Source organism: Atractosteus spatula, chromosome 5, assembly GCF_055471065.1.
Source record: "Atractosteus spatula isolate fAtrSpa1 chromosome 5, fAtrSpa1.hap1, whole genome shotgun sequence".
NCBI classification, from domain to species: Eukaryota; Metazoa; Chordata; class Actinopteri; order Semionotiformes; family Lepisosteidae; genus Atractosteus; species Atractosteus spatula.
This window is the reverse complement of record NC_142710.1, coordinates 43,189,823-43,216,468: the sequence shown is the minus strand read 5'-3', so window position 1 is coordinate 43,216,468 and position 26,646 is coordinate 43,189,823. Positions and strand designations below refer to the sequence as shown.

General features: G+C 43.4%; 1 protein-coding gene across 1 annotated transcript; it reads right to left on the bottom strand.

The window, feature by feature from the left end:
* Positions 1-900: 900 nt before the first annotated feature.
* myoz1a (myozenin 1a) lies at positions 901-18,215 on the bottom strand. The gene is made up of 6 exons (XM_088915544.1): positions 18,029-18,215; positions 16,217-16,301; positions 5,601-5,791; positions 5,025-5,283; positions 3,047-3,236; positions 901-2,211 (listed from the first exon to the last, which is right to left on the bottom strand). Exons 2-6 carry the CDS (start codon positions 16,290-16,292, stop codon positions 1,980-1,982), a joined length of 948 nt encoding a protein of 315 aa, XP_088771670.1. The 5' UTR covers positions 16,293-16,301; positions 18,029-18,215; the 3' UTR covers positions 901-1,979.
* Between the last annotated feature and the right edge of the window lie 8,431 nt (positions 18,216-26,646).

The following is a 26,646-nucleotide window of genomic DNA, read 5'->3' as shown; positions in this document are numbered from 1 at the left end:
AACCATTCAGACCTGTCGCCCCCAACACAAGTCATTGTTGTCTTTTGAATAATATGTAGAACTTTTTTTGACTCTTTGCCTGATAATGTAGAAACTTAAACATCCGTTAAAAATACATCTGAGGATTATATATTAAGGTCAACACATTTAAATTACAGCCTCTGAAATGAAATAAATCACCCTCCCCCAATGCTTTTCCTATTATTATTTACTTTGTCCTGACTCAGCATCGCTTTCAAATAAGAGCAAGGCTGAGAACAATGAGCAATAAGTGTGTCTTGTTAAGGGGATATTTCACAGTCAGCAATCTGCTAAACATGGGATCACTCCTCAGGTTGTGTGCTTCAGTGAGGTGTTGAACTAGCTGCCAAGTTAATCAATTGTTTGAGTCCATCTATGAATTTTTTAAAGGCTTTCTTATACTAAAAGTAGAGTAAAACATACTGAATCCTGATAAAAGCATGTAAAAATATAAAGTATGAAGCAGCATTTACGGATTTGTGCCAAACCAAAATATATAAAACAGAAATGTCAAAAATCATACAGTAAGTTGCCTAGTACTGACAAATATAATGCAAATATTCCATACTGAATATTCATAACAGTATGGCCTTTCCCTTTTCCAAATCTCCGTGTGTGTTTTCATAATCCACTGGCTAGGAAATGGAAAAAAAATTCCTTCACCTCCAAGGGAAGGGATGTGGAGCTGTTTAATGGACACAAATAAGCTAGTTTGGCTGGTGCACTTTCAGATGAAACGCTGAAATGAAAAGTCTCTGAGTGATCCAGTTTCCCTTATTTTTTACACCATCTGCTTTTCCAGTCTTCCTGCGTAACAGCAGATTTCCCGCCCCCTTCTTCCAACCCATGAAACCCAGACTCAAAGATAGAGAGGACACGTTTGAAAAGGTTTGTAGCATTTAATGGGGAATTAAAAGGAAGAAAACCAGATGTGTCCGGTGCTCTGAACCCCTGAGGTAAGAAGGAGGCGAAGTGTCACTCAAACACAGCAGAGCTCCACTGCTACAGAGCGGCACCAACACAACAGCAACTGTACAGAAGAAAAGCACACCGCACTCGTTCTCATATCTAGGCTTATCTGCATTGTCATCTCAACCATTTTCATTGCTCTACTCTCTTCTACAGTATGATAGCTCAAGGGAAAAAGTCCTAGACAAAGCTCATCATGATTTCTAGACGTGTGTGTGTGTTTGGGGAGTATTAGAGAGCTGGGTGGGTGCCTTGAACAGTCTTTCGAATAAAATGACACCAATGAACATTTGTGCCGTACATCAAGCTGTGCCATTTGAAAACGGCTTCCATTAACATAGAGATAATACAGCTGTGACACAACACCAAGCACAAAGCAGAGCAGACACAAACACAGCAGTATCTGGTCGCTTGGTCTTGTGCAGGCAGGGCCTGACATAGACACTCAAGCAGAAGACTGTCATTTGAATTTCACAAGTGTGGAAGTACAATGAGACCATGCCTCTGCTTTCAGGAAGAGGTGCTCATTTTCGTGGATTGGAGCTCTGTGCACTGGTTCCTGACTGAAGAAAAGAGTGAAATATCACTATTTGGTGTGTGTGAACATCTTATCCTTTCAACATTTGGACAAATTTGAAAAAACGTACGCCAGAATAGTTACTCCTGACAAACATACAATGTGGGGATATCCTTCCAACATGAATGAGTTGTTTTATAAGCCTAGTGACTTCTTTTAAATCTGAAAGTGCTGAAACTTTGTAAGCCACCCCATATTGCATTATTGTTTGGCAGAGTAGAAAATAGTAATTAAACTTTGAATGGGATTCATTAAAAGTCCCCAGAGAGACAGATAGACAAACGCTTGAGCATCAGTGTGTGTTTGTGTGAGTGTGAGTGTGTGTTTGCACGAGCGTGTGTGTGCGTCTGTGTGAGTGGTGGCGTGGGCCTGTCGTGGCATTGGGTGTGACGGGAAGCTGAGGGGAGCGGGTTCAGAGGTCATCAGTCTCCCCATCGAAGGGCATGGTGTCCAGCTCCAGGGTGACGTGGCTAGGCTCACCGCTGCACACCCAGCCAATGGGCGTGCGGTTGAAGGAAGGACGTGCAGTGATGTCGTGTTGGTACACAGCTGGCTCGGGCTCCTCGGGGGCCGTGTCAATCTCAGGCAGCTGGAACGTCATCAGCTTGGAGGCCTTCTCGTACCCCCCAAAGGGCATGGCAGTCCTGGGGCATCACAGAGAGGGGTTACAGGTGACACAGGCTCCCCCCAGAAACACAATCCGGCAGCCCCAGAAAGATAAAGTGTCATTTTTATGTATGATGTATAGTTGAAAGCTTAAAATTAAAGTCAAGGAATGGTATGAAAACCGTATAACTCACTAGTAAGAGCTTTTTCAGAAACGTTTGGTCACCAAATCATAAAAAAAACTACTGCTTTGGAATCAGTCTAGAAAAGAGCAACCAGACACAGTCTAGGGCTTGAAGGAGTGTCAAGCACTGCGAGGGTTGAAGGCAGTGAACAGAGAAGATGATGAGAGGACCTGATACAAATATTCAAAGTCCTCTTAAAGTCAAAATGACCTAGTCAGCTCAAAGTACCTCTTCAACATGAACATGAACAGTGAGTCACAAACTAGAGGGCGAGGATGGACACTATATGGAAGTGCATTTAAAACTCAGAACAGGAGGCACTGCTTTACACAAAGTGTGATGGGAGTGTGGAACAAACTACCCAGCCACGTTGCTCAAGATAATACCCTGGCTTAATTTAGGTAACAGCTCAATGAGATCCTCAGATCAATTAACTACTAACTACCAAACAGTCTGGATGGGCCGACTGGCCTTGTTTTGTTTGTAACTGTCCTTCTGTTCTCACAGGAGATTAAGCTTTGAGTAAAGTCACTCTCACCATCGTCACTGCAAGTGTGCTGGAGCTCGAGAGGTCCCAAAGGCTAACTGGTATGATAATTAGCTGTTCCAGGTGAATCCTGGAGCAACGCATGAGGAATCTGCTCTACTGCTGTTCAGTGTTTGTCCTGAGGGGGACAGCAGTGTGTACCTGTTAAAGCACTTGTACTCTGGCAAATCTTGATGGGTGACGGGGCCTGGCATGCTGAGCTTCATCGTCGCTGTCAGCTCCTCATTGCCTTTCATAGCCCGTTCCCATGGCGATATGTATGTCTTCACTACCGTCACTGACCTCTTGCCTTTTGACTGTCCCTGCCCGGCCCCGCCCAGTCCGGACACACCTGAGAGAGACGGCAAGAGGGTGAGAGAGGAGGCACTCTCTCAGACACCACTGACACATGCAAGACCCGTCACCAACCCCCAATCAAGCTGATCTCATTTCCCAGAAAGTGTGACCAAACCTTAATTTCATGCATTTTTTTCACCATAAATCTAAAAGATTATGGGTCCTGTCATTACCTGTCCATCCATCCATTTTCTAACCTTTTCTTCCAATTCAACGTCATGCGAGCCAGCACGAAATAGGCTATCCCAGCAAGTAACAGGCACAAGGCATGATACATTCTGGATGAGACGCCAGTCCATGTGACACACTGTACACTCAGGTTTCTAGAAAGTAATTAACCTATCAGTGTGTTTTTGGTTGAGTCTTGTCATTATCCTGCTTCAGAAAAAAGTCACAGGAATCATCCTGAAGGATTTTCATTGGATGCCTCTACAGTATTTTTCTGCAGTACTTTAATGTCTATGGATTCCACTGTCCCAGTTGTTACGGTAGCTTTCAGGAAGCCAGGTTCACTCAGGAGCAAAGAGATGTGAAAATCCACCTGGCACTGCCTGCCCCCTGGCTTTCTCTAGGCTCAGCAGTTCTCACAAGCCCTTCTGCTTTAGAAGCATTTCATTCTTGCACCTGTTCCAGGTCTTTATGAGGAAACCTCACTACTTCCCGTGTAACTGTCGAATCAAGCTGTGCACGGGGAATCTGCGAATTCAATTTTTTCCCAGAATCCCATATTCCCCAACTTGAAACCCCAAGGTGTCTCTGTGTCTGTGTGTGCCCTGTGATGGACTGGCATCCCATCCTGGGTGCACTCCACCTTGCGCCTTCCTTAACGGGATAGGCTCCAACTCCCCTGAATTGGATGAAGCGGTTAATAAATGGATGGATGGATTCCCACGGATCCTGAAGAGCTGAGAGCCAGGTGTGAGATCCACCAAAACATGTTGGCACCATTTGCCACAGCACACCAAGGGATATTGTACACCTGAATCCCCTTCTGTGGCACACAGAGCACTCCTGTTGCAATTCTGATTGCAGTTCCCAGGTGGGGAATTCATTCTACAGTGGATATTTAGACAGTAAATATGTGAATGGGATGAAATTCATCCTTATATCCCACGAAGTAAAGTGCAAGCAATACATTGTCACACATCCCTATAGACCGACAATGTGTGACAGCTCTAGTTCTGTATCATCTGCTTCTGTAGCATTCTGTAGCATTCTGTAGCATGCTTCCCCTGTGTAATCCAGCAGGGACCTTTTAATGCAAACCACTAATTGGATCCCTCACTTGTTTTGATGCTTGAAGTGCATAAATGTTTATTTACTAACACGTCAGCCTGTCACTTACACAAATAACTGAGAAAACAAAGCCCCTGTAGGTTATATTGATTGGAATATATCTGCATGTAGATAGAGCATTTTTAAGGTAGAATTCTGTGAAAATTTATTATGATTTTTATGATTGTGATCTGCCCGTGACCCTGAATTGGAAAAAGCGGTTTGAAAATGAATAGATGGATGATTACAATCTGCTTCTTCCTTATTCTGCAGGGAGTGAGAAGATGATGTTTTTTGTCTCAGACAAGAGGCAGCTGGGACACTGTGGGAGGGTCAGATCACCAGCGGCCCAGCTGGTCTCCTCTGCTCATGTCAAAAGACAGGCGAGACATCTATCTCTGTTCAAGGAGACTGCAGAAAAGCCAGTCTGTACTGGCGGTACTCCTGGTATGGAGGCACTGAGGAAGAGGACAGCCTCTCTCGCTCGCTGTAAGAGAAGGGTGCCTACCGTGCTCCTCTGAGATCTGCACAGTGCCCGCCATCCCAGTGCCACTTCCACCTGCCCCTCCTGCCCCTCTGGCTCCACCTGCTCCAGCCCCCTTCCCATGCTCTCCTGGTTTGGGAGGGGGAACGGGAGGATGCTGCAGCTTGCCTCCGACGGTCTGGCCCACTATCTTCCCGCTGACCAGATAACCGCCCACGTCCATCATGCTGCGGCCCGACTGTATTTCGCCCCCCAGTGAGGGCACCAGGTTCTGGAAGTTGTCCTGAACAAGAAAGCACACACATCACACCCCGACACTCCCCCTGGGCACACGTCACTCCAGAGCCCTGGAGGCAGGAGCTGGACACCCCTGCTGGACCCAGAGCCCCAAACACATCCTGGACACTTTCAATCTCTTGCTGGGCACCCAACACATCTGCCAGAATCCAGAACTCCCCATTGCTGCCTGCTGGAGTGTGTTCAGCCGAATGTTCCTGTCATCTTTCTAAAGGGCTTCATGCACCTGCACAGGACCTGACTAATAAACATCATCACTGAGCTCCTGGGATTGTGCAGGCCAGCCCTCCCCAGATAACTCACCATAGAGTCGGCGGTGAAGATGTCTGGGTTGTTCTCGTAGATGAACTTCTCCACCCGCTGCTGTCTCATCTTGAACATCTTGGAGCCCTTGTTGCTGAGCAGGGATAGCTCCTCCAGCATGATGTCTTTGGGGGTGCTGATCTTCTTCCCCAGGTTGAGCTTGGACTCCTCGGGCTCCGTCTGCTCCAGGACTGTGGGGCAAAAACAGCACGCACATGGTCAGTGTCCTGCCCGATCAAACTGACCACCAAACAGACCACCGGGGAGAGAAGGAGGACTGGGGCACTGGGGCTCATATATGACAAAAAGAAACTTTAAGACAGTGTGGAAAAGACAAGAACATCTAGCGGACACTTCCATCAGAAGACACCAGCAGAGACTGTGGGATGAACCAGGGTCTATGTTACAAAGACCACACTCGCCTGAAGGAAGGCTCGGTGACTCACTCAGGGGGACACGACACAAGAAACTGGGATGACCTGGAACCCCCCAGTGAAATGCTCCTCAGCTTTCAGTACTGGGGGATCACTGTCCCCAAAGACCAGATCATCCAAGAAGCAGAGCCGGAACAATAACAGTGAGGAAACTCAGTGATGCACTTGTTCCACACTGGACATTGACAAAAGAAATAGAAAATACATTTTTATCCGTAATATCTTAATGTTAAAAATAGTTGTTTTGTATTTTCATTGAGAAACACAGACTTGCAGCCCATACCTTGTCCACTTCTGTACAGTGCTGGTTCATCATAACTGATGTGAATAAAAACTCATGAAAAGACCAAAGGTTGTTCTCAGGGCTGACAACAGCCTCTGGGCTGATTGTCTCGCTGGACAGAGGACAAATAATTTTAGACTCACACTGACACATGGCAGTGCAAGTAACAATGACCTGAAATATGCATTAATTATTACAAAAAAAATATTTAAAAAACATTTTTTTATACTTGTCTAGATTTCAAGCACATACTGTTTTGACATATATGTATAAATTATTCGGTTAATTCTGCGCTGAAACTAGAAAGAAAACATTTTACAGGGAGTTGAGCCCCTTCATATATAGAATATTTTTAAATGTCACACATTAAAGAGCTGCAAAACATTTGGACATTAATCCACTGCATCTTTAAAATATGTATCCATAGATTTAAAAATGTTTTCAATATAAATCATATGGGACTGTTCTAAAGATCTAGAAGATCTAAAATTTTCACATATTGTGAAAGTATGTAAGTGTGCCCATTTCACACCAGATGGTCACACTGTAGGTCATGATAGCCGTGAAGATTATAGACAAATTATGGTTGAGCATATTTAAAACTTCTATCAGTCTTTCCGGTTTCTCACTTATCAGATTTGCTATCTCTACGGTGAGTGTGTTTGGATCAGATAGTTCCTGATAGTCTTGTTTGCATAACATGACCTCATCGCTCCCAGACCATGCCCACTGTGTGGAACAGGTGAGCTCACTGACGCAATGACACGCCCCTCGCAAGCTCCAGGGCAGTCAGTGCTTCATCCCGGCACCGGCTGACAGTCACATGAGGGAGAACTGAAAAAGGAGAAACACTTCACTCCCAGGGAAAGGCCTTAACCTGTGAATCTGTGTGATGATCAACAAAGACTTCTTGTTCTTCGATAGCACTAAACTAGTAAACTAAGCTGAGCGATTGCATGTGTTTGTGGCAGGTTTCCTTAAACCTGGCAGCATGCTGTGGAGGTCCTGTACACCTGAATCCCCTATACCAAGACACCTGCATCCTATTTGCTGTAACCTGTGACAAAACTGATACTGTAAACTGCAATGAACCATGAGGCTGGACACCCTTTGTGTAAAACCCATCCTTGTTCCTTAACCTGCTTGTGCATCATTGGAGTCCCCTGTTACACAAGGAACCTTGTGTTAACAGATGGGACAGCAGCACAGTGCTTCTAACCTTAACTGTAAGGGAAAACTAATCTTGTTTTTCCTTTTTAACCCGCGGACAAGAATATTATCAGCATATAGCAGAGATACTATCATTTTCCCTAGTCTAATGGCAACCCTTGACTGGTCTAACATCACAAGTACAGTAACATTCAGACCTCCGTGTCAAAGCTTTTTATTGAGAGAATAATGGAACACAGCCACAGCACATCTCACTGGAACCAATGCCTACACTTTGTTCTGTCTGCTTGATCTCTAAGCTACACAGCACAGTTTCAGATGGCTGAGAGACAGATGGTTGGACATCATTGTGATTGTATCCTAGTCTAGTGCAGTAAAAAAAAGAGGTAATGGTACTGTTAGGTACTCGGAGAAAAATAGTTTGATGCACTTTGGCTAGACACAAGGAAAAATAACTAAAAGTCAATGGAAGTAAAATAGTGTTCAGTCCAGAGCTATAATAATAACAATAATAATAATAATAATAATAATAATAAACTTTATTTTATATAGCGCCTTTAAAGGTGGCTTCTCAAAGCGCTTTACAGAATGTCAACAATAATAAATAAAAAGAATAAAAGATAAAACACAATTACATTATACAGAGGAGACCGTGGATGGTGGTACTAGGAAAAGCAGAGGGGTGAAGAATGGAACCAGTTAAGTAAAGGCTTTTCTAAAGAAGAAGGTTTTGAGTCTGGATTTGAAGGAGTTTAGAGAAGGTGACCCTCTGATATCCTTGGGCAGAGAGTTCTAGAGCTTGGGGGCCTGGTCACCCATACAATGTAGACAGGCTTGGGGGACAGTTAGGAGACCAGAATTAGAGGAGTGAAGGTTGCGAGGTGGGGAGTAGGGCGATAATAGTTCAGAAAGGTACTGAGGTGCCAAGCCATGCAGAGCCTTATACAGTAGGTGAGCATGAGCATTTTAAAGTCCACACGGAATTTGACAGGAAGACAGTGCAAGGACTCCAGGATAGGAATAATGTGATCACTTGCACTAGACCTGGTCAGGTTTCTGGCTGCTGAATTTTGGACATACTGCAGTTTGTTCAAAGTAGATTTAGATACCCCAGCGAGTAGAGCATTACAGTAGTCAATTTGAGAGAACACAAATATGTTGATCAGCTTGATCAAAGATGTTTTGACAATATGCTGCACATGTGGGTCAACTGTTAAGCCAGAATCTAATATAACCCCAAGGTTTTTCAATTTAGACTGAAGCTCAAGTACAGAACTATCTACAGATAGGGTTACAGGATTGGCTTTACAAAGTTGATGGGTGTATATTTGAGTATCATCAGCATAGAAATGATAGCTGAGGCCATATGATCTTAAAAGCTGACGTAAATGCTGAAGAGCAAGGGGCTCAGTATTGAGCCCTGAGGAACACCAGACTTAACAAGACCAATTTCAGACCTATACCCATTAAGAGAGACAAAGTGACAGCAATCAGTGAGGTAAGACTTGAACCATTTGAGAGCAGTGTCAAAAACTCCAAACACAGTCTCAAGACGAGAAAATAAGATGTTATGGTCAACAGTGTCAAAAGCAGCACTGACATCAAGAAGGATGAGTAGAAAAAGAGAACCAGAATCAGAAGCTATTAGAAGATCGTTAGTGACTTTGATCAGGGCAGTTTCTGTGCTGTGAAGTTGACAGAAGCCAGATTGGAGGGGTTTGAAAACATTATTTGTCATGAGGTAGTTACAGTATGTAACTGAAATGTGACAGCACGTTCTAGAATATTTGCAAAAAAGGGTAAGTTGGAGATGGGGCGAAAATTGTTAAGATTGTCGAGAGCCATGTTAGGCTGTTTTGGCATGGGGGTAATGGCAGCAGTTTTGAGGACCGTTAGTACAATGCCAGTGCTCAAGGATTCATTTATAATATTGAGGACAATGGGACAGAGAGAAGAGAAACAGGACTGAAATAAAGTGATGGGAATGGGATCTAAAACAGACGTGGGTTTCATGTGTGTAACTAGTTTATTGAGGGATGCTGAGTCAAGAAGAGAGAAGCTGGAGAGAAGGGAACCAGAAAAGTTGCATAAGGAGGGAGGAGGTATGGAAATGATATGCGTAGTGGAGAGAATGTGATGCCGGATATTGTCGATCTTGGAGCTAAAAAAATCTAAGAATCTGTTCCCAAGTTGTGATGAGGCAGGCAATGTGGTGGGGCAGTTTGGCTTTAGCAAGCTGTTGATGGTGGAGAAAAGATGTCTGGGGTTGTTATGGTGATTTTTAATGATGTGAGAGAAGTAAGTGGTTTCCACTACCTCTGGTGGATCTGGTGGATCTGGTGTGCATGAAGCAGCTATAACCTCTGCTTCATGCACACTTTAAAAAGCTAAGCGCCCACATTCTCACAATTGAAGATAAAGAGCTGATCTCCCAGATCATATTGTATCTGGCAAATCAGTCAGCACATTCAAATCCCATCTTAAAACTCCAGCTTCATTCTGTTTAAGCTACTGTGTTAATATGTAGTGTGTATACTTGCCTCTTTCATTTCACTGCAAAGTACCTTGAGGTGATGTATCATGAAATACAATGTAAAATATAAAGATATATAAAGGCTGTATGAATGTCTCCCACATTAAACATTAATTTCTCCAACACCTTTTTAACAAAGACAAACAAATTTCACAAAAACATCTCAGGATGCAATGAAAAGCTCCATTATTCTTGCCTGAGCAGATCTCTGTCCTTACAAAGCCGGGCTCAGTTCAGAATTGAAACCTGTCTGATCACCCCTATTGTCTCTAAGGGCAAACCATTTCTTGGTCAAGACATTGGATGGGAAGTCTATCGAATACTGTCCTTGTGTTTATAAGGGAACCCTTTGAGAGAGCCTGCACAACAAAATGAAGCACAGGGGTGTATATTAAGGACAAGCAACTAAAAGTTGAACCAGGATGAACAAAGGACTTTTCTTGCTATTTCTCAGATGGAGCCCAGACATGAACTAGTGAGGCTGCTGACTCAGCCTTATATAGCCAGAGCTGTCAGCCCCAGGTGCCTGATTGGCTGACTGCTCATTGCATTGAGAACAAGGTATTACATTGATGTGTCTGTCAATCAGGAAACTTCAGGCAGACCATATCTAGATAATTACTGTACGTGCTCCTGATTAAGGGCTGCGAAAGGACCATCTGAGATGCACGGAGGTATGCTGAAAATATTGGTTGAACTTAATGATTCAATCTTTAGCATTTTTTTCTGTATTTTCTATCATGCCCTGCCAATGAGAAACTGATGGTTCTCAATCAGCTTGGCTAAACAACAGCCCTCCTATCAGCACAGACAAAATGGAAACAGCCTGCAGGGCTTCTCCGAGATGTGCCCGTTTGGGCCAGCTGCTTGTTCTTTTACAGAGGGAGTTTCACAATGGCAACAGCAGGGTTAAGGCATCAGAGGGAGGACATTGTCAACTCACAGAAGCCTGGCACATAATAGGGATCACTGCCGCAGAGCCACATCTAGCCAACAAGCAGCCCACACAGCCCTAGTAGAGCTCAGCCAGTCAGTAAAGCGCCTTGTGAGATTCCCAATGATCTCTGACGGACAGTTCCCAACACATGCTCTGAAAGAGACATCTATACATTAATTACACAGTGAAACACAGCCCAGCTCTCAGTATGTACTGGCACTGTCTCATTGTACTAATGTCCTTCTGTTTTCACACAACACTAGCTTGTGTCTGCCAATGAGCACAGCTTTGAGAGGTGTGAAGGTGACTGTTGGAGCCAAATGTCAGAACTGTGAACATAACAATCTGATTGGCTTCAGAAGTGTCATCCATTCATTATCAGAAAGCTGCTTGTTCTTTGTAAGGGTCACAGCAACCAAGAGCTTCCTAGTAGTGTTATTTCTGGGAAAAATAAGTCTTATTACCAAATCCCTAACAGTGTTGTGGGAACCACCTACCATCTTGGAGGGACACAATGGGATCCCCAATATGAGTACAGGCCATAATGCATTTTGGCAAAGAGTCTGAAGATGTATCAGAAAACATGACCCATGGCTGGAAATAAGAAAAGCTTTCTTCTTACAAGAATCTATAGGTAAGTGACCCAGAACTCATTAGTGCTCACAGATATACTGTCTTTTGACACAGGCTGTGAAAACATGACAATGTCTCCAGCACATATAATAACTAAGCTATAAATATCCTTTTGTGACTGTAATGAGTGTCTGGATGTCTCCTTTGAAGAAGAAGTCTGCATTTTCATGCTTATACAAGCAAAAAGGCCCTGGGTGTACTGAAAGGATAATAGACTGTTAAGAGTTTTAATAACAGCATCTCATCGAAATGTGTCGGCTTACTGAAAAGTTTGGGAATAATGAGAAATTCCTTCACGTTCAGTCTGATCTTTGCCTAAAACCAACAGACAGCAGACATTTAAGTACAGAATTAAAAATAATGTGGTACTTTAGTATTTCCAGAGTGAATTCTGTATGGAATTCAATAACACACGTATGGACCTAGTACTAGGGGCTAGCTTTATAGAAGATCTTCGGGGACACAGCATATGGCATGTTTCCTTCATAAAATCTACAGAATTCTGGAGAATTGTATTATTTGTAAGGGAACTTTCTGTTTTCTCTCAGCACATTTTTCTCAGGAATGTTTTATCTGCAAGGAAATATCTGATAGAAAATGAACTGATACTGTGGATCACCAAGGCAGATAAATTGTAGATCAATTTCCTTATAATCTACTGCCACACATTCAGTAATGAATACTTAAATCACCTTTTACAGGACAAAAAAAAGTCTTCTACTTGTGATACCTAAAACTGCAGTGAAAATCTGCAAAATGTCATCGATTGACAAACTCCCGGCATTGGTGGGTTTGTCTTATTATGCATTCATGCTTTGACTTCGGTCATGGCAAATGATCAGAAGACATCTGCAATGTGCTCAAAGCACAGTCCTGTCCACAAGCCTGTGATATAAGGAGTTAACCTTTGCAAGAGTATCAGAACTTTCTAGTTACACAAGGCCAACCTACCTAAACGTGGTGTCTGTGTCTGTTCTATTTTGTGTGTGATGTTGTATCACAACAAAAACACTACTATCATCACAGTGTGAATGCTGGACATTGTAATATAGCAGAGCACTGCTCACACCCCATTATGACTCCATTATACCCTGCTTTAAATCTTAGAAAGTTTCTTCTACTGAGTCTAGAATAAAATGACACTGATTGGGCCTCTGTGTAATGACTTTGTTCAGTCTTAAGTTCCCTTGCATTAAAACTTCCTTGACCTCTCCTTAGGTAATGTGATAGCTCAGATGGCAAGGGTGTCAGGTCTAGCTCTTGACCAGAAGGTCCCAGGTTCAATCCCAGGTAGGGGCAAGTGAAGTAGCTTGCTCTAATTCCTTTTTGATGGCTCCCAGGTCCACTCAGCCTGCTTTTCAAATGAGTACCAGGAGTCAATCCTTCTTGGGGTAATAGGCCAGCCGGAGCGTGATGCTGACCACATCACCTCCACCTCCAGTGTTGGATTGTCAAAGAAAAATGGTGGCCCCTTGCTGCCCATTCCCCATGGGCCTTTAAGGCCTGAAAAGGGACCTACCTACCTATTTAGGCAATATCTAAAAATAGTATGCTTGTTTATAAATGGAAGTTTTCATTTTCCTTTCTATAATATCTAAATACAAAGCATAATTAAAGCTTGCTCATACTTGCTCATACTCCCTCGTTTGTGCTCTGGACTCAGTTTTCTTCAATCACTTAAGTGCGGATTTAAACCCTGCGATACCCTGGAAGACCATATTCTTTATGCTGTTGCTCCAAGACTGTGGAATGAGCTCCCAGCTATCATATCAGATCTTTTGGGTCAATCAGAGCTTTCTAATCCTGTCTTGAAAAACACTATTAATTCTGGCTAGTTTATGGTATATAAACATGTATTCATTCTAATGCTTTTGCTTTTGTTTTGCAGCAAAGTGCCTCTATACAAGGTAGGTACTATATGAACAAAAATCATCATAATTAAAATCATTATTATAGACTATTATTATTCTATCTTCAAGCTAGTTGCACTAACAAGATGTAGGAAGCACTTAATAAGGACTGCAAAATGTGAGACACCCATCTCAGCAATTTCCTCTGTATTTCAGTGCTAATGTAGATACCAGGAGATATAGGGTCCCCTGTGACCATTTACAAATGAGAAAAAACTAAAGATTACTGTGTCAGTTCAGAGGAGTGTAATGGCAATAGGAGAGAGAACTGTGCTGTTGTTTTGGAGATGTTATAGGGATGCTTGGTTCCCTTCTCTGTTTACATTTTTGCTGCTCATGAAAATATTGTATAAAGCACCAGTGTCTGTTTCTAAAGCTATTTGGTAAATTTGCTTATTTTAACCTGTTTCCGTATCCTTAACATATGAGCTAAGCTATTTAAGACATTGCGCCTTAGGAACTGGAGAGGGGCCTGAAGGGGCATGATGACAGTCCAGACTGTTTCCTGTTCCTGCCAATTGCTGTTCCTGTATTTTGTGTGTTGTGTACACCTGTTCTGCATGTACTATTAGAGGATTACAGTGTCATTCTAAACATGCCTTCGCTGTGGGCAATCCTGGGCTGTACTGTATGGCACCATTAGGGGTCTGGTCTGTGTCTCGCTAAGCTGTGAGCCAGATGGGACCCATTAGAGTCCTGGTGATTTGACCCGACGTATGGAATGGTAACAAGGCATGGTAAGAATGTATGAGAACCAGAAACCAAAAATACGCAAGACAGCCACTCGTGTGCACTACAGGGGCTTGGTTAGAGTTTGTGCTATAATGATAGGGTTCTCCTCAGTGTCTCTTTAGAATTAGGATTTGTGCTGAATGTTTCTCCCACATATTTACCTTTGCAGCCGGGCTTACATTGTGTCGCACTGTGTCTTAAGACCAGGCTTCTATTCTTCTATCTAGCAAACACGATTCTGCCTCCTCTGGTTTCTGAACCTTATTCCATATATCATTGACCTTTCAAAGTTAATATCATAACTGTGGTGCATTGAGACTTGCAAATGAAATGCAATGTTTTTAGAAAATGCAAGTGTTCAATTACCACACTCCCTCACCACACCTCTTCCTCCTACTCCAATTAATTAAGAGATTTGAGGCAACTTTAATTTCATGATCAATCTACAGTACAACATGAAATAAACACCTAATTAACAGACAATATTCACTTTGAATGGAGGAGCTCCCCACTAGCCTGGTCAGACCAAGCAAGTGTCATGTAACTTTAAAATGGTTTGTTATTGTATTTTGAAAGCCACAAACACACAAACTTTGAACGCTGGCAAAGAGTTTTTGGCCTCAGACTAAACTTTTACTGCCGTACCTACAGATTGGCCACCAGGGGGTATGAGACTCCTGCTGCACACGCAGAGCTAGAACCTCTTAACTGCCCTTAAAACGACACAAACATTCACCACCTTGGATTTCTGCTCAGTTCCAGTTTCAACGCATGTACACCTCAATCATCACAAACACTCTGTTCTGCTTAAGAAAGAGGAATTTTAAGAAACAACGCAGTTTTGCGTGTGTGAAGTACTTGCTCCCAGTGGTGTGGGGCTTGACAGAGTGGTGAATTAAAAGGAATGAAACAGCTAGATTAACACTTTTCATAATGTAAATCGAAATTCAGAAAGAAATGACTTGAGGGAGCCCATAAAAAAGCAGTTACTGTTTATCCAATATGTCTGCAGACTATTGGCAAGTACACTGCAAAACTGTTGAGCCTAGTAAATATGATATTGCTTGGTGTAAACAAATTGTTTTATTTTCTAAAAAAAACATTTAGTGTTAATGCAAGATAAGTTTTATCTTTTCTGTTTTGCTGTGACTGGATAAAATGGCTTGCGTAGAAAAGGATGAGTCTCCTGTCTCAGCCCCTGGAAAGCACAACACTCCAAGTGACGGAAGACATTAATAATTGCTTACACTTATATAGTGCTTTTCTGGACACTCCACTCAAAGTGCTTTACAGGTAACGGGCATCCCCTCCACCACCAATGTGCAGCCCCACCAGTATGATGCGACGGCTGCCATAGTGCACCAGTACACTCATCACACCAGCTATCAGTGGGGAGGAGTACAGAGTGATGAAGCCAATTCATAGATGGCGATTATACAGAGGCGATTATAATGGCCCTTACCATTACTGGTAAGGGCCATTAGGAAATTTGGCCAGGACACCAGGGTTACACCCCTACTCTTTATGAGAAACTCCCTGGGATTTTTAATGACAACAGAGAGTAAGGACCTTGCTTTTACAGCTCATCCAAAGGATGTCACCTTTTTACAGTATATTGTCCCTGTCACTATACTACAGCATTAGGACCCATATGGACTGGAGGGTAAGGACCCCCTGCTGGCTCCACTAACACCTCCTCCAGCAGCACTTGCATAGTTTTTCGAAGGAGGTCTCCCATCCAGGTACAGACCAGGCTTACACCTGCTGAGCTTTAGTAGGCTGCCAGTTGTGAGTTGCAGGGTGATACAGCCGCTAATGACAATAAATGACTTCTTCTGCTAAATTGTTTCGAGCGTAGCCGTTTCTTGTCTTCCCTTTCACAACTCGATTTCAACGTCTTCTTTGATTCCAGGGCAAGGCCTGCGATCAGGCCGCGGGGCGATGGTGGAGCTGAAACAGAGCGAGCTTGCACGAGGTGCCTTACCTTCCTGGGTGATCTCAGTGATGATCCTGGAGGACTTTTTCCTCTTGTTCGGGGCGGGGGTCCCTGACAGAGGCATGGCTGTAGACTGAGGAAGCAGAGGTGGGCTTGAGCAATGGATTGTGTTTTATTATACATTTTCTCAACAGATATTTATGCAAGCAAATTACTGCCCATATATTGTACTGGTTCGGAACTCTCTTGTGTTGCTGCTGCTCATAATGTATCAAAGCGATGTATGAGGATTTATCTATTAATCACTTATTTTACTCTCATTAAAATCACACTAAAAAAGTATTTTAATGATGCCTGTGAACCTGCAGAAAAAACTGTCAAAGAACAGAGCTGCTTGCTCATAATCCTACAATTCAAAGCACAGTCGATGGTACGAGGGAAACAACACTTTGGACAGTTATTTTTACCTCATGGTCATTTTTCCAATATTCCCTGGAGCCTGCTGTCAGAACAGCACCCACCAAACAAACAAAGAGCCGCCCCCCTGTGGCTGGACCGTGACACTGCGCTCCACTATTCTTACAGCACCGGCTCACTAGCTTGTAGCTGATGATCAGCCTGAGCTGTGGCCTACTGCGCCCAGAGTGCTCACGTCCAGCGTGCAAATATCTGAATTGACAAAGGTACTGATTTACAAGTAAGATTTGACAACAAAAACTCAAAGAAGACTATTCTCTCATCTCCCAGTTTCTAAAATATTTTAAGCCATGATTAGATTTTATGAGCAGTTTCTATTACAAATTCCTTTAATCTTTAATGGGGTGCTAGCTCTTTTAAGAGCCTACAGCCCCTACGGCTTGAAATGGAGCTGTCTGTTGTGTTTTCCTCATTTAAAATGAAGAAGGGAAAGAAAGAAAAATAACCTGGTCATTCAATGACAGTGTTATCTGTCAGGTGTATGCTGCTGTTCAGGTCCATTCGAGTGGATTTGCTTCTGGTGCTGTACGTGTTGCAGATATTGGCTTTGACATTTAGACTTTAGATTATCGTGTTGTTTTGTTTCATGCTAGTAGACAAAATCACCTTGGCACACCTTCACAGCATGATCTCAAAGTGCCCCGGCCTCTCCTACTGCCCTCATATGCTAAGGTTTGAAGGGAATTCAAAGAGCTTGGCAGTATAATCTGTTAAACAGATCTGGGCTTTTGCAGATTCTCCAATGGCATCTTAAGTATTGTATTGCATTGACTTGAAGGTAATTCTATCTTCCAGGGCTATTTTTATGCTTTCCCATCAAAGCACAACCTTTTAGCGATATTGATGCCGGCAGTGGACCAACACACACACATGACACAATGGGCACGCACACGCAGGCACACACATGCACACACAGACACACATGTTCACACACAGACACACGGTGTTGAGGATTTGATGAAATGTCCCACAAAGTTCTGTCGATGAAAAGTGAAAGCCTTACGCAGAATGAAGGCAGGCCAGCTCTCCAGGGCTCAGGTTACCCCAGATGGGTATTCCTGGCTGAACAAGCTATATAAATCTGGAGCAGGGAGCAGAGTGGGGAGGTCAGCAAATTCCCTCCACAGTCCATGCAGTGAGATGAGTCCTTAAAGCGAAAAAACACGTACCTGCCAGCAGTCACCTTTCATAAACATGTCCTTGGGGACAAACCAGTATGAAATAACAGAAAAAGGGTGGCTTTGACATGCTAATGCAGAGCTGAAGCCTAAGGGGTGCAAACTCTCCCTTGGTGTCTTCAGCTGCTGCACTCTGTCTTCATCGCAACAGCTCCCAAGACAGCTCAAGCAACTAGTGATCAGTGAGTCTGTGCAGCAGACTTACCTAGATTAAGGAATCCTTGTGTGAAAGAAGGGGCAAAAGTTTTCCTTGAAGTGAGCAGTAAGTCCGGAAGTGCTTGATTCCTTGAGCCCAGTGCGGCTCTCCCTCTACATCACAGGGTGCGTGCTATCCAGGTCTTCGGGGGGTCTGCACAGCACGGAGTGCTGATGCACAGTGCTGGCTGATCAGGAGATGGGCACTTTCTTGCAGATGCATCACAACCCTATATATAGAACAGGGGAGCGAAAGGGAGCTTGAGGAGGCGATCGGCTTGAAGCACTGGAGGAAAGAAAAACTCATTAGTGCGTCCCTTCCCCTTTGCTAATTAACACCCCGGGAGCAGGTTGACATCTCTGTGATAGAGATAGGGGCCCAACACCTTGTGTTTTCCCTTCTGAAAGGTTTTCCCTTATAACTTGTGCCCTTTACTGTGGTTTTCCTCTGCATGTAACACTTCTATCACAATTCCAGTGTTTTACACTGCTTCCACTGTGCTTTACTACATTCAGGCTCTAGAACTAGTTAATGGTGCCTATACAGGTGTGTTTAACTAATTTAAATGGAGGCATTATCTTCCTCTGATGTTATAGTGAACCATCTTGATCAAAAATATGCACTCCAATGAGATGACGGGATCCCAATAACAAAAATAAGCCTTACATGTCAAGGTTATTAACTAATGTATTATTTGAAGTTTATAACGTCTACAAAATTTAAAGGAACTGAATCTCTTCAGTCATAATTAATAAGTTACAAGCAACCAGATGAGAACAAAGGCTCAAATACTGTGTAGCCTCTTGTTTGTAGTCTTTCTGTGTCTTAACTACTGGTGTAAACTATACTTCTTTCTTAATTATTCATCTTCCAGCTGTACCAGACACTCTTTCATCACGGCCATAGTTAAAGACTTTTTCAAGTCTCAATACAGTTGTCTTCTGTAGATTGAGACAGAGGGGTCCACTCTGTTCCTACTCCTTTCTTCCATTCTCAACACACAGCGCAATCAAATCTAAAGACAATTTTCAGAGACAGCATACTGTCTTAGTTTGACTTTGGGGATTGTGTTTCAGATGGACACATAATTCCTTTACTGAGGCCTTTAATTGGGCTTCTTGCTTTTTTCTGGCATTTCTGAGACTAGAGTAAGTTATGCAAGGTTAGAAATTGGCAAGAGCTGGTTCTCAACACCCCCCTCAGCTAGGCAGGCTATTTTTCGTCTCAATGGCCAGGTGTCTAGAACTGAAGTCCCTCGGCCTGTGAAAAACTCAGGCCCAGACTTAGCCTGGACTCGGGCTCCTATATGAACCGCACATTCCCACCCAGGGCTTACCTGACAGAAGGACAGTAGTGGGCAGAAACAGGACAACTTCACAGACAAGCCTCAGAGAGCCGCCATCAGATTGAGACCTTCAGGAACAGCGATTAGTGAGGGGGTAGAAGTGTTGATTTCAGCCAGGATGACGAACACTTCCTGTATCTGGTATTGTGATGTGCTATAAGCTCTATTCCACTTCAGTCTGGTACCTGTAAGCCTTTTTTCAATAAAAGTGGCAGATAATAATAATAAGAGTTAACAAACAACCCAGCTTTACAGCCTCCCTAATCTCAGCACTGCTGGATTGTTGTTTTGTAGTTTGCGAAGGGGAAAACTCCTTAAGGTTAATTATGACACAACAACCTCTGTTATCAGACATCATTTGACGTCATCTGATACAGGGCAACATTGGCTTGTTAAAAACTTCTGCAGGGGAGCAACAGTTTGTTCAACACATCTGAAGAAGAGAAACCCAGGACAGAGTGCAGAAAACAGTCATGAAAGGTCCCCGTAAAACAATAGCTTGGGTAGAGGGATGAATATGCTAAAGTAATTATTTTTGGGAATAAAAAAACAACAATAGGAGCAGCAAAATTTCCTCTGACTGTGTTTCCCCAAGTTATGATGAGAAACCAACAGCCAAGTGAGTGTTTTTCCCATGTTCCATAAAAAGGAGTGGTGTATCTGGAACCTGGGACAGGCTGGCGAAGGCAGTGACGTTTTTATAAACGGAACCAAACTGGTCCTCTGAATCACTTTTACCGCTGAAAGAGTGTCTCAGATTTTTATGGCTTTTTTAACTCGGAGGCTCTAAAAGGTCAAGAGATGAAGATGGTGATGTCTGGGAGCTCATCATCATCTGAGGAGGGGTGGTCAGCCCACAGAGATCTCAGGAGCCTGAAATCACTGGTTATTAATTCCTTTACACTCGTCACCCCACCTGGCTTCACTGGGGTTTGGCTTTTCTAGAACTGAGCCAGGAACAAGAACCCACAAGGTCAAGGCCATAAACACCAGGCTCCTCTGGACACTCATTCCGCCACCCCTCCTCACGTCTCTGAAGCGGCCTTCCCGCACTGCGCCAGGAACCCTCGCAGAAAAAAGCACAATCCTCATATAAATAGCTGAAAGTTAACAGCACTAAATATAGGTGTGAGAGCTGGGAGGCCTCACATGGAGTGCAGGAGCTTCTGCCCACCACTGGGATGCGCTGTGGCACTGTCCCCTCCCTTCACTTACGGACACTGTACCCTATATCTGAACAGCAACACCCCCAGCTGTTCAACTGAAAGAGTAATTTCCTTCATTGATTTTGTTGTTGTGTTGTGTGAGGAAACTGATTTTGAAAGTGTTGACACACTTTTTCTTTTAAAATTTCAGTCTCAAAGTGTGTGGCCCTGGTATGTGTGTGTATCGAGTGTGTTATGTTGGTTTTCCATATTTGTTTTTCAATTTATGCGACAGGTGGTGCACAATTTGATGTGCGAGTTTCCTTCTGCTCTTAAAAATAGTAAAGAGAGACGCTCCGTTTATGAGTATCTACCTTAAATAAAACTAAACAAATACCTTTAAAATACCCTCCCATGGATCCCCATTACACAACATTTCATATGTATTGAAAACTGAAAAAATTCAAACAAGTTCAATAATAATTCCACTTTAATAGTTTATTTGCAAATGAGAGCCGTGGACACTCCAGTGCTTGAATTGCTATAACAAAGATTGGATTGCTGGTGCTGGCAAGGGAAATCACTGCTTGACAATCAGCAGGGGACAAAAGAGCCAGGAACAGAACTGAAAGACTGGGAGGAAGAGTGCTAGGGACTGGGTATGTTCTTTTGCCCAGGGTAGGGGGGTCCACTGGGATTGTTCAGGAAGCTGCTGGGGGAGATTCTTCCGGTTACTGGAGACCCAAACGCCCTCGGCCCACACTGCCACCAGAGCGAAATGAAACGCATTGCCTGCTGTGCTTGGGTTAATGAGAACGGCTTCAGCAGCAGCATGGGAGAATGACACCCCCCCAGATATAAAGGGCATAGGAATGCAAAGCTGATCAATCTATCATGAATTTAACCAGATACATCAGCATACAGCACCACTACAGGAAGCACAAAATTTAACTGCAAGCACCAAGGACCTTCAGGAGAAGTTATACATATTCCATAGCAATATGGAGAAGTGATTCCAGCTCTGCAAGGTTAAGGGCCCAGGTGCCTGCTGGGGACACTGCTGCTGTAGCCTTCACCCCACTCTCTCCAGTTCCCCTAACTGCACGCATGCACCCCAGCACAAGGAGTAACCCTGTGATGGACCAGCGTTCCATCTGGGGAGGAGTCATGTAGTTTTGTTCTGCTGAGACCTATGAAACCCAGGGTGAGGTCTGAGAGATGAGCTTCTAGGCTCAAGCGTGGACTTTACTTACTACTAAAGGAGCTCCATAGAAGCATGACCCTGTGTGCACCATCGAAAGAGCTATGAGCCAGTTTTAGAACTGGCCTTTAGGAGAAGTCACATTTAAAATCCAAAGGTCACTGACAAGGTCATTTTTAGGTACTTTACACTTATATTCGTATTTATGTTCCACACTAACCTAGAGATATCTGCATTAGATATTTTACTAACTTTACATTTGTACAGAAGGACAGGTCATATGTAATATGAAAAGATGTACTGTAATATGGCTACCACAATATTGTGACCAAAAGTTGTAGATGAGGCTACAACACTAATCCTCTGTGATGATCTACGATCCTACAACCCTCCATAACTTCCCACTGCAGTCTTGTCGGATCTGAATAATGTCACCTCCTAAAGTACAGTGTCCTCTGTCACCATACTCCTCTGGGGCATTTGTGAATTAATTTTTAAGATGATTTCAGAATTTTGGTCCAGGGGAAAGAGCACCACCACCACCACTAACAGGAATTCGTTGTTGCTTTAATCATGCTATGAGATAGAAATGCTGCCGTGGTCTTATTCATATGGCAATGTTTTTTGACTATTTCTCAAATTTTGGTAAAAATCCAACTGGCTGCCAAACCATGTGATTTTTAAGCCTCAGTTTTACTCAACACTTTCACGCAGCATTTCCGACCAGTGGTATGGATTTTACAGACATTAGAAAAATTGGAAGAACACCAAAATTAATAATTGAATCATATTAACAGTTATAGGGTTTCAGACACTTTGCTTCTATTTTTGCCATAATTCATGCCAGCACAACGATAGTCTATGTTTTAAACCAATAGCTCTGTCTGCACATGTGTAAGTTTTAAAGTTTTAAATATGGAGCAGATAGGCAGCTGCAATTTAATTTGATTGTTGAGTCAGGGAAGAATAAATTCCACTATTGACTCTCTCTCTCTTTCCTAGCGCATCAGCAGGGTCCGCTTGTCGGCACACCAGTCTCCATTTGGTGGTTTGAACCAAATCTTTGAGCTGACGTTGCCATTAACTGCGACTGAGAAATACTCCAACCGGTGCGTCGCTCCGCCTGCCGTCAGAGTGGGGGGGGGAGAGAACAAAGTAATGTAGCCAATTCATAGAGGGGGATTATTAGGAGGCATGGGAAATTTGGCCAGGACGCTGGGGTCACACCCCTACTCTTTTCGAGAAACACCCTGGAAATCCCACTATTGACTAATCTTTCCATTCACTTTGACTCCAGGCAATGTACTTACAGGGGTTTATGAGGATCTAAGTAGAATTAGCCTCTACTTCTTTTTTTACAGCCATAATGCTCTGACGCTGCTCCAGACTCTGACCGCCAGATCAGAGTCTGTAATGCAACAGCGCCACCTTGTGGTTAAAGTTGAGACTTGAAGCGTAAATTGGACATGAACAATATTGCTGAGACCGAACCAACTATGGTCTCTACTAAATATACCCATACCGGACGACAGCACAACGAGAGTCTATGTTTTAAAACAATAGCTCTTTCTGCATGTGTACGTTTTACAGTTTTAAATATACAGGTTATTGATTATTTTTGATAACCAAGTGATCTCATAAAAAGAATGTACCCACAATTTGGTATTTTAGCTAAAATTACCTAAATTAACCCATTCAGAAAGAACCTGCATAACTAGCCATTCAAAAAGACATAGTTTTAATTAACAGAAGAATGGTGAAAGATAACCGTGCCCTTTTGCCCTGAATAATGAAGGTGTCCTGGTTACTGTTGGTGTGGTTGAAGGCGTTGAGGTCTGTGAGGGAAGTTGCCCAGAGATTGAGATGTTCATCTTCAACAGTCCCCAGACTGGTCCAGAGAATCCAGGAGACTGGCTCTGTGAGGCACAGGCCACAGGGCCTCGCCCCAGTGCCGGATATCCCATGAGGCACTGTAGGCACAATCACTGAAATTTGTAGGGCCTACGACGGAGGGAAACACTAGTGACTAACAAAAACAGGCTGAAACAACATGCTTGTAATCGCTTTTATATGCTCCAAATCAATACTCAAACGCTATCTAACAGCGGTTCTGGAAACTAGAAGGATCGAAGTGATGGTCGCTCAACTCGCTCCATCAATCACGGGGTTTAGCATTAGAATAGTTTAAAGTGCATCATGCCAATCGACGTAATTCAATTGGTGTTTACCCCTCTTTTTGCCTACATATACCAAAATCCGGCCCTGCATCACCCCACTGTCGCATTCACACTTGGGGCGCAGTGGCCACAGCATGAGAACCTCCAGGAGGAGAGCAGCCCTGTGCCCGCAGGATGACTGAAGCTCAGCATCTGCTGTGAGGTTACCTGTGAGGGTCATGGGGCTTCTGAGAGGTGACACCCTGTCTGAGGCCTGAGAGCAAGGGAGGAATGTTGTACTGTGATACTGTGATAGGGAAAACAGCAGCTGACACTGATACGGAGGAAATGGCAATTTCTTAACCCAAGAAGAAATTCTTATTAAACTTATCTTTTCAAGCAATGTGGACCAAATTAAGGGAAAATGTATGATTGAACTATTGAGGAATTATGATCATAATGTGGAAATGGTTAATGTTGATGTTGAACTATATAATAGTTGGTTCATTATATTATAAACTCTCATTATAACTGTATAATAATAAGAGTTTATAATTTTGGAAAAGACGACTACAAGGTAATGAGGCAGAGCTTGCACACAGTGAACTGAGTTGAGAAGTGGGATGGTAATACTTTAGAATAATAAATGGGTCCAAACGAAGTCATCCCTGACTTATCCGGTTCAATGGAGGGAAAAAAAACAGAAGGAGGAGAATGTTCTGCAGACTGTGTAAACTGAGCTACAGACTCAGCTGCAAAAAGACATAAATTGCCAGGACAGAGAAGACTGGTGCAACAGGGACAAGAAATAAAGCTAAGCGTTTTTCAGTACAAACCAGCAGATCAAGATGAAGATTAAAGCAGATTCAATAAAAGAATGATGAAACATGATCAACAATACATTTTTAAACCTTGAAGTGTTTAAACTTCCTTAAGAAAAATAGACACTGTTGCCCTTATTTGAAAATAGAATCAATGTTTGCCTCAAAATTTAGTTTGCAGTCCAGAAAAGTTCCCAAACACTTATATTTATCTACATTTCTACTGATTCACCCCTGACGGAAATTTGAGTCTGGGGATCCTTCCTGAAATCAATTTCAAACACATCTGCAATGGTCCCGTGGCCCCACACATCGCCTTGCAACAAACTGATAAATAACTGTTCACTACAATTCTTGTGCATTGAGAAAATAACAGTCATTGCACTTAAAATGTGATTATTATAGTCTTGTACTGTACTGGTTAGCAATAAACCTCAGTAGTGTGTGTTGTGCTAAGGCAGATTTGCACTTTGATGAGCTCTTTATTGCTTTGGCCTGTCCATCCAAACAGATTGCCATGGTAACCTTTTGGATATTGATTTATAAAGGACAGAGCCAGAGTTAAGAGTCCCACAGGACAGTCACAGTGTATGGACAGCAAAGGAAAGAAACCGATTGTTTTTTAACGTTGTTAGACAATCTTTCCCAACTTTTGGAATCTCTAAGTATTGGTCAATTTTTCTTATCATAAAGACCCTTGTCTCAGCATTGGAGAGGTGTACACTATTCCTGTATGTCCCTCAGTTAGTAATGGTCCTGGAGTACCAGTGTGTCTGCAGGTTTTCATTTTGAATCTCTTTAACAGCTTCTCCCAGCTCTTTGGGTGCCCCTCCCTTCAGTACCTGGAATGGACACCCTTCAGACACAGAGGCCCTCCAGGACCAGGACTGGACACCCTGCAGACACACTGACCCTACAGGACCATACTGAACACTCTGCAGACACACCGACCCTCCAGGACCAGGACTGGACACCCTGCAGACACACCGACCCTGCAGGACCAGGACTGGACACCCTGCAGACTCACTGACCCTCTCGGACCAGGACTTGACAGCCCTGATTGGGCTGGGGACCAGCCAAGTCTGAGTTGAAGGTACCAGCTTGGTCCAAGCAGAGTCTCTTGATGGTGCAGCAGACACATTACACATAAGAGGAGATAGAAATTGTTGGGGCTCAATGTAAACTGAGGTGTACAGTAGTTGAGTCTGAGCATCAGTGGTCTGCTGTAACTTTGTCACATGACAAGGTGCTGTTCACATATGAATCAGGATCCTCCTTGCCTTCTTCTGTGACTTATGCCAGGGTGCACTATCACTGCTGAGTCATCCCCTGGGTGTGATATGTGACAGAGCAGGCCTCCAGGTGCTCTTGGTTTGGTAACCCCACCTGTCAGAGCAGTTCACTCAATAATGGATCCTCTAGAGGATTCTCCAGGGCTCCTCTAGGCTGCGGTCATCAGAGTCTGGAGCAAATGACTCAGCAGGAGTTAACAACAGGGCTTTGTTTCAGAAGCAGGTCAGTGTGTTGTCCTAAACATCAGAGAGTAAAATGACTTGTTTAGGCCCTGTGTTTAACAGGGGTGACCATCCCTGATCAAGAAAATCTACAATCCAGCAGGCTGTATAGGCTGCAATTAAATCATCCATTGCTGGACAGAGGGAACAATTTCATTTTGACAAATTAAGCAATTCAGTATATCTGCTGTGGATTAGGGATCTGCACCCGTGGTTGGAAGGTTGCCGGGTCGTATCCCTTGGCCGGCAGAGGAAGCCTACTCCGTTGGGCCCCTGAGCAAGGCCCTTAACCCCAACTGCTCCAGGGGCCCCGTATAAATGGCTGACCCTGCGCTCTGACCCCAAGCTTCTCTCCCTGTCTGTGTGTCTGTATTTCTCATGGAGAGCAAGCTGGGGTATGCAAAAAGACAAATTCCTAATACAAGATATTGTATATTTCCAATAA

What these genes read in the sequence shown, in the direction of transcription:
- myoz1a (XM_088915544.1), bottom strand. Translation starts at nt 16,292, where the DNA reads ATGCCTCTGTCAGGGACCCCCGCCCCGAACAAGAGGAAAAAGTCCTCC. An exon ending in GCAGATCTCAGAGGAGCACG is followed by an intron (nt 3,237 to 5,024) that starts GTAGGCACCCTT and finishes CGTCTCTCTCAG; the next exon opens with GTGTGTCCGGACTGGGCGGG. An exon ending in GAGTACAAGTGCTTTAACAG is followed by an intron (nt 2,212 to 3,046) that starts GTACACACTGCT and finishes GTGATGCCCCAG; the next exon opens with GACTGCCATGCCCTTTGGGG.